At 31.0% G+C, this 12,205-nt stretch overlaps 1 protein-coding gene across 7 annotated transcripts in view; it reads left to right on the plus strand.

Annotated features, from left to right (window-relative positions):
* Sema-1a (semaphorin-1a) overlaps positions 1-12,205 on the plus strand; it is a 135,998-nt gene that overhangs the window by 86,612 nt on the left and 37,181 nt on the right. For 6 of the 7 annotated variants that reach the window (XM_076405535.1, XM_076405539.1, XM_076405534.1 and 3 more), the window contains one exon: positions 8,018-8,527. In XM_076405535.1, the coding sequence (XP_076261650.1) occupies positions 8,036-8,527 (492 nt within the window). In that variant the 5' untranslated portion in view covers positions 8,018-8,035. Of the gene's footprint in view, positions 1-3,280; positions 3,414-8,017; positions 8,528-12,205 lie in introns of those variants that run through there. The other variant, XM_076405538.1, reaches the window with a different exon arrangement.

A 12,205-nucleotide genomic window follows, 5' to 3' on the forward strand; every position in this document is an offset into this window, starting at 1 on the left:
GGAATTTCGTGTGTTGATAAAATATTGTTTTTTGAAAGAAAAAAATACAGTTGAAGCAAAAACTTGCCTTCATGCCGAGTTTCCGGATACTGCCCCAAGAAAACCAACCATCAAGGATTGGTATGCTATGTTTAAACGTGATGAAATGAGCACGGAACCGGTGAACGCAGTGGACGCCTAAAAGAGGTTCTTACCGACGAAAACATTAAAAAAGTCAAGTAAATGATTTTGAATGACCGTAAATTAAAACTGAATGAAATAGCAGACACTCCAATATCAACTGAACGTGTACATCATATCATTCACGAATATTTGGGTATGAGAGAGCTCTGTGACAAGTGGGTGCTGTGCCAGCTCACTTCTGACCAAAAACAACGACGAGTTAATGATTCGAAGCAGTGTTTGAAGATGATTATATCACTCTGAACGAGTGGATTGCACACGTTGAACCCGCTCCAAAGCGTGGGAAAACGCAGCAGTCTGCTGGTAAGGTTATAGCGGCTGTATTTTGGGATGGGGATGGAATAATTTCCATTAACTACATTGAAAAAGGAATGACCATCAACAGCGACTATTACATAGCGTTATTGGACCGTTTGAAGGACGAAATCGGCCGCATTTGAAGAAAAAGAAAGTGCTGCTTCACCAAGACAATGCACCGTGTCAAAAATCCATGAATTGGCCGTCGAATTGCTTACTCATCCACCGTATTCTCCAGATCTGGTCCCCAGCGACTAGTTCCTGTTCTCAGATCTCAAAGGAATGCTCGCTGGGAAGAAATTTTCGTCGAATAAAGAGGTAATCGCCGCAACCGAGGCCTATTTTGAAGCAAAAGACAAATCGTACTACAAAAATGGCATTGAAAAGTTGGAGAATCCCTATAATCAGTGTATCACTCTTGAAGGGAATTATGTTGATTAAATAAAAACTAATTTTGCCAAAAAGAATATGTTTTACTGTGGTAGGCCGGGGACTTTTCAATTGACCTGTTAATACTCGATTGTCTTTTGTCTTTTTTCTGATAAGGCATTAATTTTATCACAAATAGTAATCGGATGAGGCTAAGTCAAATTTTCGACAATAATAATAATACTCCTTAATTATTTAAATCATTTAATATGAATTACTACTTTCGTTTCATTGTATTTAAGATTATGGAACTATATAAATAGTCGTCAGATTAGTGTGTCCTAAAATGATGAATCCAAGTAATGGGTTTATTTATAATACTCACTAATTATTTGAAATAACTGCATCTAAATCACTACTTTCATAATTCAGTGACGAAGCATTTGCCCTCATTCGTTTAACTCATTCATTTCCTTAAGAAATAATTTACGTAATTTAGTCAAAAATATATTTTGGGTTTCTTCTGTATCTCTTTATCATATTGTCGATTAGTAATTGTTGTTCTATTGGACTTAGCAGATCAATGCTTATTGAAACAAGCTCCTTTTTTACAATATTCTTGAAAAATATGGCCACATTTGAAGTGATATTGACAGAATAAGAAATAATAAAAATATCCAACATATATAACTAAAACAGTCTGAAAGTTATTTTGTAGAAATATTTATCGCTTTTTCGTGATTTTTTAAAGATTATTTATTATAAAAATCTAGTAAATTAATATTAATAATCTATTTGTTTTTATTTCGACTTAACATTCTCTTCTCTGAATTAGATTAAATGGTTTATCTTCTTTGTCAATCATCATTGTCTAGGAGCTGGAGGACTTCAACATTGATGTGCTGATAGGTCAGTACATCAATGTTGGTACAGTCTTTGATAAGATTATGGACAGTTTCTACTATAGATTGTCACTACGAATATACCATAGAGAATCGATGATACTTCGTAGAACCTTATTTTATCTTTGTATGATATTTCTATTGTTTAATTGGTACTGTAGGAATGTTCGTCAGGTCGGTCGAAATGTGTGGCTGTCGATGGGATTATTTGTCCGAACACTCACTACTATTTTTGGAAGGAATTTGCACGAGAACTAAAAACATTGATTGAATAAAACTGATTTATTTTAACATTGAAATTGAATGATACATGTGGTCGACTGGAGAATTAACAGGATATTAGGTTAAGGTGAAGGAAGTACGGTAGCGCTGTGGAAGTGATACTGTTACAAGGGAGTGGAGAATAGAAAAGAGAACGAAACGTCGTCGCGATGGTCTTTTATAATAGCCTCCAACTGCATGGTACCAATCCACCAGCGTTGCCAACCTTTGAACTTGTTGTAGCTGAATGGGTGGTGGCCTAAAGGGTCGTGGCGGACGCCACAGTACAACCCCAGAGTTAAACACCAAAAGTCCACACAGATGTCAAAACTTCTTCCACCCGATTTTAACATCAAGTGTCACGCCAAGATATTTGGGAATAGCCGTAATTTGACGAGAATAAATTAATTAAAAAAAATTGATTCGATAGAAGGGATGTATAGGGAAGGCTCATAGATATTTGGGAATGGCCGTAATTTGACGAGAATTAATTAACTTAAAAAAATTGATTCGATAGAAGGAATGTATAGGGAAGGCTCATACCAAATTTCGAGAAAATCGGTTCCGTAGAACTTGAAATATAATGTGAAACGTCTCGAAAAGCAGCTATATCACCGAAAGTAATGAAAATTTGGAAAAAATCCTTTCAAGAACATAGTCTTAGAGCGATAAACTTTGGCAATATGAAAATAAATCGATTTTTTTTAATTTATAGACATCTTAATGAGATGTGAATCTTGTGTCGTAAGAAAATTGTGTAAGTCAAGGCAAAAAAATATGGATTAATATTCTTGTATGAGTCTTCATGTTTTAAATTAGTAAATCAATTATTTAAAATTAAGAAAACAGTTAAAAAATCTAATCAAGAAGACTAATAATATAATTATTAAATTTATTTGTCCCTGTATTTAAAAAAAAACAATATATTCTAAAAGTCGATGACTCCAGAGGCTGGAACTCTAATGGGCCGGAAATTCTAATCTGGTGTCTTTCGGTGTCGATTCGTGGAATTTATAAGGTGATCTTTTAAAGTGTTGGGTGTAGACGTATTACTGACGCATTCAGTTACGAAAACATTGAAACTTGGAAACCGGAAAACGTTTCAAAACTTTTATTCATTATTTTATCTCGGTATTTATAGTATCTGAGTATATCCGCCGTTTGTTTTTATCTGGTTGATCATTGAAAGAGTCCCAAAAAAAGCACCGTTATCAAAAGTACCGAGCAAAATTAAGCGTTTGTCAGAATTCACATATAATTGTATTGTTGACAGTTTGCCGTTATACAAAACAGCGCGTGCTTCAAAAAGCTTTTGATGGTTAAAAAAAATTGTAATGCCGGTTAGAGTAAAGTGTGTTCCATTAACTGTTAGTAGTGAAAGATCTTCCGAAAATATCTAGGGTACGTCCAAATTTTAATATATTCAGTTAACAAAAAATATCTTAAAAAACAGTTCACATAAATCCTTGACAATTATCTAGCAGAAACTGTCGTTCTAGTTAAAACAGATTCACACATAGGGCGTCTGTTTCCTGTCAATTTTCTACGTTTATGTTAACGCGACCTTCTCCGATAATAAAACGTGTAAAGTAATATTTTTCTGAAAAATAAAAAAAGATTCTTCAAAATGTTTTCGCTGTATTACTATGTTGAGACATTTTATTGATTTTATCAATGGATAGGGTACGAAAAGTACTGCTTTCGTGTTTAAGTGATCTTCTAGTGTATGTATCTAAATTTGACGCATTTCTCTGAGTAGGACCAAAATAAATTCAACATTTGTAGTGTGAAAAAACATGATTAAGAAAGACGTCACTGTGGCCAAGGCATTGGGATTTTTTTTTCATAAAATACCGAAAATTTGAACCAAATTGTCCCTGTTTTTTTATCTTTTTGTATTTAAAGTTATGGAACAATATATTCCTGATACCCAAAAATGATGAATTCAAATAATGGATTTATTTATAATACTCACTAATTATTTTGAATAACTGCATTTAAATCACTAATTTCATGATTCGCTCATTCATTTAACTTATTCATTTTCTTAAGAAGTAATGTACGAAATTTAATCAAAAATATATTTAGGATTTCTACGGTGCTTCTCGATCATGTTGTAAATTAATAATTGTTGTTTTATTCAGCATAGAAGATCAAAGCTTATTCGAGCAAACTCCTTTTTTGCAATATTATTGGAATAATTTTTCGCCCTATTTGAAGTGATAGAACATCTTACACACAATAACTGTGCCATATATATACATATATATATATATATATATATATATATATATATATATATATATATATATATATATATATATATATATAATAGATATTAAAAATATACGATATATATAGCTAAAACAATCAACTTATTTCGTAAATAAATCAAATCTACGAGAAGATTAAAAATGTAAAGAAAAGACAACAAAAAGTTATCGATTAACAATAATGTCACTGTAGCCAAGGCTATATTGGGATTTTTTTCATAAAATAGCGACAATTTGAACAATATTGTCCCTGTTTTTTATCTTCCCAAATTTTTTAAATTTATGCAGGATGAATTTTACTATCGGATGTATAGGGTAGAAATTATAGGATTTTTTTAGGTTTAGAAAAAAACATACCGTCTGAGACAATAATACTTCTATTCCAAAAATTAACAATTTCTGGTTCTCTTCTAGCTTCTTTTTTTTTCAAAGCGTTCTTAACTTTCAAAGTTGGTAAAAAAACTTTTATTAAAATTGGTAACAACTAACTAATTAGCAATTTGTTTTGTATCTGTGTTCAACTGTTTGATTTGGCTTGATCGGCTGGATGATCAGTTTCTTCCCACGTCACAAAAATCGCTATAATTTGTAAAATAATTCGAATTTTGAAAAATCCTCTGCAGTATTCTCAAAAAAACGAAATTTTCCCATCATTGAGCCAATATTGTAAGATGCCGATAGTCCATATCTCGGAAACTATAAGAAATAATGCAATTTGGCAATCGGCAACGTAATTAGCATCCCGAATATTACTTGGAATGTGAATTGGAACGAAATCGCTAATTCATAAGACCATTTTACAATTTTGGCCCAAGTTAGAAGCAGAGCCAATATTGTAAGATGCCGATAGTCCATATCTCGGAAACTATAAGAAATAATGCAATTTGGCAATCGGCAACGTAATTAGCATCCCGAATATTACTTGGAATGTGAATTGGAACGAAATCGCTAATTCATAAGACCATTTTACAATTTTGGCCCAAGTTAGAAGCAGAGCCAATATTGTAAGATGCCGATAGTCCATATCTCGGAAACTATAAGAAATAATGCAATTTGGCAATCGGCAACGTAATTAGCATCCCGAATATTACTTGGAATGTGAATTGGAACGAAATCGCTAATTCATAAGACCATTTTACAATTTTGGCCCAAGTTAGAAGCAGAGCCAATATTGTAAGATGCCGATAGTCCATATCTCGGAAACTATAAGAAATAATGCAATTTGGCAATCGGCAACGTAATTAGCATCCCGAATATTACTTGGAATGTGAATTGGAACGAAATCGCTAATTCATAAGACCATTTTACAATTTTGGCCCAAGTTAGAAGCAGAGCCAATATTGTAAGATGCCGATAGTCCATATCTCGGAAACTATAAGAGATAATGCAATTTGGCAATCGGCAACGTAATTAGCATGCCGAATATTACTTGGAATGTGAATTGGAACGAAATCGCTAATTCATAAGACCATTTTACAATTTTGGCCCAAGTTAGAAGCAGAGCCAATATTGTAAGATGCCGATAGGCCATATCTCGGAAACTATAAGAGATAATGCAATTTGGCAATCGGCAACGTAATTAGCATGCTGAATATTACTTGGAATGTGAATTGGAACGAAATCGCTATTTCATAAGACCATTTTCCCTACATTTTTTTTTCACATGTCAATAACGCATCGAAAGAACAATACTGTAGCAATACTAAACAACCATATGTCTTAGGTGGTGAACAAACACTTTTTTAAGAAATTCTGTATATAAATATATCTATTTGTTTCTTACACCCACCAAAACAGTAATAAAATAAATTTAAAATGTCCAAATGTCATTGTAGAAAGTTTCACAATATTAACTTAATTTGTAGTTAATTGTTGCCATTAATTATTAGATTTTTTCTATGGTTCAGTCGTTCGGTGGTTCCAGTCTCGTGCATTTGTGGTAGTACCTGCTTTCTTTTCAACGTTTTCAGCAGACTATATCGGATATGTATCCCTCTTTTGATGAATATATCGTATAATAGTTGGTTAGAACCATAACAATAGTAAGTAAATGTTAATTTCTGATGTAAAATCATATTATCATTAAAGTATTTTCTGGTTTGGTTTTACTAATAATAAAATAAATGATAATTTATTTATTACGTCATATTAGAATGAAAATATTACAAATAGTAAAGATAAATTATTGACGTCAATTTGGAGATAGTTTTAAGAAAATCACCGTATATTCAATAAACCGCATTAGTCATTGGTTTAAGTGATTCAGAAATCAGGACAGACATCTATCAATTGGTTGAAAATCCCGAGGAATCTTCTCCTAACCAAATTCATCGTTCGGTAATATTTTGTGGTTGTCCGTTTAGTTGTTGAGGGCGCATAAATTGACTCTCTCATTTATTTTGCAGAGTAGAACTGATAAAACTGATGGGTATATAGACAGAAGGGGGAGTTTTTATTGCCACTACACGAAACCACACGACTACATAGGCGTACCATGAGTATTTGGGGTTATTTTAAACCGATAATCTATAAAATACTTTGTTTTATTGGGTTTAACATTTTGTTTTCCTTACATCGTACATTAAATATGTTCTGTTATATTTGCATCAGGATATATACATCAGCATGTATTTCCCAAATAAAAATGAAGTTAGACTCTTCGAACTAAGCAAGTGTGCCACAGGGAAGTGTATTGGGACATCAGTTCTTTATCTGATGTACATAGGGAACTTTCTTACATTCAATGAAAAAGTTGTTGCTACATTTTAAAGATAGAATAGATTTGTAGAATAAATTAATGCATATTGATTCCATCAATCTAGCACAAACAATATATATGTATCAGCAAGCAGTTATATGCAATATGCAAGTGAATATGGAAATGCAGTCAAATATCTCAGTACAACCCTTCATGTTAAACTCAGATGGAAGCTACAGGTTAAAAAATAATTCGAAGAGTTTCATGTGAAGCACAATAAAAATGTGCTGGTTATTGGGTAGATATTATTCAGCTCCCTCAGTTTATAATAAGCTTTTACTTTACCAACAAGTCTTGAAACCAGTGTGGACTAGTGGTGTTCAACACTGTGGTTGTGTCAGCCAAACAATAGAAATATTATACAAAGATACGAGCCAAGGCACTATAAGATATTGTTGATGCTCCATAGTATATTCTAAGTGTAAATCTGCATAAGGACATAAACTGAGAACAGCAAATCAATGTTGAGGTTTTCCAACTCCTAGATATAGATGACTTAGTCAGAAGATTAACGAAAGTAAACCCAAATAAACAGTGATATAAATGTTAAGCCCTAAGTGTTTATCGTAGAATAAATACTTTATAATTTTAAAACTACAGCAAATTAAGATGAAAGCAAACAGCTTATTAGTATTAATTTACCAGATAATTAATAATAATAATAAACAGACTGTTGCTTTGCTACCACATTGTTGTGATTTCATTCACCTTCTTTCATGCTGCCTTAAAGCTTGGATAATTTCGTAAATATATTTGATTTCAAGATTATCGTGTAGTTCTTGGTTAATAACGTAACGATAAGCATTGGTAATTGTCGAAAAACTTTATTGGAATAAGTTTTTGTCAGAGCAGCCAGATATTTTCACTTCATAAGTCAAAATAGGTTGATAACCAATCTCATTAATCTTCTCTGTTTTTTAATCCGACGTGATGTTCTTAATAAAATACTAATATGCTTTTTCTTTTTTTTACAGGTTTAAAATGAATGAAAAATGACCCAACAGAAGTTGAAGAGAGACCAAAAAACCACGAACATGTCTTCGAGTGCCTTCTTGTGCCTGAAAATCAATGAATATTTCTCAATATTTCTGATATTTTCTATATTGAACGTTAGCCAAGCTTGGCTCCCAGATACAAGCACTAAACTAATAAATAGTGCGAATAAAATATCTAGTATTAGCTTTAAGGGAAATGGTAGTCTTTTCCCAGATCATTTTACTGTCTTGTATCAAGACGAGGAAACCATCTTGTTAGGTGGTAGAAACAGAATTTATAATTTGTCGATATATGACTTCGTCGAAAGGAAAAAGTCGGAGATTTATTGGCCATCATCGGAAGCACATAGTCAATTGTGTATTCTCAAGGGGAAGAACGAAGAAGAATGCCAAAACTACATTAGACTGCTGTTCTACACTAGTCCAGGGAAACTGTTAGTATGTGGGACAAATTCATTCAAGCCTCTTTGCCGAAATTACGCCTACAAGGTTAGTAGGATAAAAACTGTTTAATCTAATTTAAGTTTATTGGCCCCCTCTTTATTAGATTATTTTAAACGGCGGTTTATTCTTTTGTTACGTTGAACTTCCTCTTTGTTCATTTTTTTACTACAATAATTTTTTATTCTATTTATAGCAACGACATAACATCATATCTTGATTCAGTTCGATTTGATTTAATTTCCTCTTCATTTTTAACTTACCTAAAAACCAATTAATATTCAAATAATAAATTAACATTTTCTAAACTATCCAGGTTTCATTTTTTTAATGTATTTTGTTCTGATATAAATTGGATATAGCTTTATCAAAAATCTACATTGAACTATGTTCTAAATACATCTTATTTAAGCTTTATAGTACTAGATCGTGTACTAGATATCTAGCTTTACAAAACCAAAACAACTAAATAACGAAAAAGCATGATTTTGTATCTTAGTGTTATTTAGTTAACATATTCTATTGTGTCTCTAATGTAAAATAGTCAGTATCCATCTTAGTGCTTCTATCAATACGTTAAATGATAACATGTTTTTTAATACTTTAGTAGTTCAACAATCTTCCTTGGGGGCAATAATTATTACGTGTATGGAATCCTTCTTTTGTATATCCCACTCTGAAGACTATATCTGTCCAGAATGGTAGTTAAAATGTTACTCTACACATTTCACAATAATCAAATTTAGTAGTTAGTATTTGATTGGCAAATACATTGACACTATTTCGAAATACTCAACTCTACTTCATTTTGGAACCGTTCATTAATAGATATATTAGCATAGTTTGATCTCGTGGAGTCATGAGCCCAAGTATAGATTTGTACAGAGAGTCAAAATTTGTTTTCGTTTTTCAATTATGTGGGTCTGCCAAGTTAGACTCATTATTGGATCTTTATGAGATACTAAGACTGCCGTGGCTTCTCAGGTTGCTAAATCAGCAGTGTACAACAGACCAAATATTGGACACAGTACACTCTCTTGTGAAACTAAGAAAAAGTTAAAATACAAAACAGAAAACATATCTAAAGCAGCCATCTAGCAGAATGAACATATATCTAATTCGAAACCTACTATTTTCATGAACTTACTAGGTCCTAGGGATGCCGAAAAAATTAAATATATTTCTTAAGCATTATAATTTTAAAGGTTTAGTTTATTTTGGTATCTAATTTTAAAAAGTTAATTTTGTTTGCTACTTAATTTTAACAGTTTATTAAATATATCGATATTTTTATTATATCCGCTCGAAAATCTCCTTAGTAGCGTTTAAGAATAATAATTCCAAACGTTCAACTAACTAAATTTTGATGGCTCTAAATGAATATCATTTATTTAAATCATTTATTCATTTATAAGTTAATGTTTCTAGTGTTATAACTATATTAAATAAAACTTTATCACCCTCTATCAGCATTTGTTCATACAATAATTTTTAGTACTGGACATAATCGATATAAAACCCGCTATGCACAATATATTAACTACATTTTATGTTATATCATTAGTTATTTTACATTAATGTATTAAGAATCACATTTACCACGACCTATTACGTCATTTTTAATTAGATAAATATTTATTTTCCTAGCTATACATTTTTTGTTGTAAAATAATTAAAATATTTCATAATACATGTTGACATATTTACAAAATACGTACATACTTTGTTGTTGTTTTTACTAATTACAAATAACAATTAAGTCAAATTACAGATATTATATTATTGATATTGTGGAATATCTAAAAGTCCCAGAAAGATAATGTTGATTTAATAAAAATTAAAAGAAAATGATTAATGATTTTATTCATTTTTATTTTCATTAATTCCTACAATTTAAAACCAATTAAATGCCGATTTCACATGCACAGTTAAATTCAAATAAGATTCGAACCGTTTTAAGATTTTTTTCTCGATTCGTTTAATTTGAACAAATTACATCGCGATTCAGATTTGTTCGGTTGAAAAAGGGAATAGTTGAGCACGAACCGTTAAAATATTTCAGATTATTTTCATTTATTTCTGGTTATGTGGATAAACAAAATTAATTACCTCCTGTGGTCATCGTAGTGGAAACAATTATAAATCTCACCTTACTGGGTTTATTTTTTTCATTATCGATAATTCTAATTCAAAAAGAAACAGTTAAATTATAAATAGAAACTCGTAATTGTTCAAAGGAAAATCGTGAATCTCTTTAAGATTTCTATAAAGCTAAGGGAATTATAAAAGATGGGAAGTTCCTCAATTTAATTCGTCGCCTAAGCTGGGTGGGTTTTTAATACAAGGGACCGTTGTTTATTCAGACTTTTCGTCTCGGAAACATCGAAATAAAATAATCTCTATAATCTTTCATTACGGTCTAGCACACTCGTTTATTTTTTCCCCTTCTTGATTCTTCAATATTTATTAAATAAAACGCAACAGTTCTTAAATAGGATTTAAATCTTACTGCTAATCAGGGAGTATAAAACTTTAAGCTTGTCAATAATTAAATATAAGGAACAATACTTTTAAATTCTAATAATAGAAAATTACACAGTAATAAAAAGGTGTTTTTTAATCCCTTGTACAATACTTTTTTGTCGAATGATTTTATGAAATGCTGATTATGTTTTTCATGTCGTTATGCTATAGTTGCTAAATATATAAGGATATTATGTATGCAATTTTTTTTAAAACTTTTGCCTATATTGCATATTCGGATTTAAATAAACAAAATAAAGTCGTATTAATATTAATAATATCAGCATTATATTTTATATTTTTTAACAACTCTCCATTGTTATGTTTTAAACAGAATTGGGTATTAAATTTATTCTGTATATCACTCTTAACAAAGAGTTATTGTTCATTATAGGAGTTACAATATATGCATTATTAGTAATTTTTAATGCAATCCTAATCAAACCAACTGTTCTCCAAGTTAAAATTACCAAATTGTATATCAAAAAAGCTCATAATTCATATTCTGTTATGTTTTTAGGTTAAACATTATTAGGTTATGGTAATTATACACTCGATGGGTGGCGCTGCGATAAAATTTCCAGATTTTTTATATTTTAAACTTTTTTCGAATAAGAATATGCCACGACAAATTCACTAATTGGACGTATTATAATTCTTTTAATCTTATAAAGACCAAACCATCTGTTTCGATGCAGTAAAATGTAACAAACTTCTGCTATGTATAAATTATTATTCTCATTAATAATTTACAATTGGTAAAGACTTTTTTATAATATGTAATAATTATTACTGCCCTTGTTGGTGTTCTCTTATTCGTATTTCATCGAATTTCTATTTTTATGACGTAGAATTTTCAACAAAGATGGTGTTAATTGTTCCTCCGATAATCCCGTTCAAAATCGACGAATATTTTTTCCTTCTTTGGTAGTTACACAATCGGGAAGTGTGAATCAAATATTGCTTTATGATTTGGTTACAGCGCCGTCATTTTTGTCCCGCTATCAATATTTAACTTGACATATATGTGTTAAAACGAGTACCGGGGTCAGGTGACGCTTATTATCAACCCAACCTGCTGTTAAATCCAAGACGAATTCGGTTGACAGTAAGATATTTGTGAGGTGTTATCATTCGAATAAATCAATATGTAAGTGCATTGTGTATAATAGAATCGAAGACATAATCATTATGCACCATATT

This window comes from Rhynchophorus ferrugineus, unplaced genomic scaffold, assembly GCF_030347505.1.
Source record: "Rhynchophorus ferrugineus isolate W39M unplaced genomic scaffold, kcgeb_rfMv2 rfM5, whole genome shotgun sequence".
In the NCBI taxonomy this organism is placed as follows: Eukaryota; Metazoa; Arthropoda; class Insecta; order Coleoptera; family Curculionidae; genus Rhynchophorus; species Rhynchophorus ferrugineus.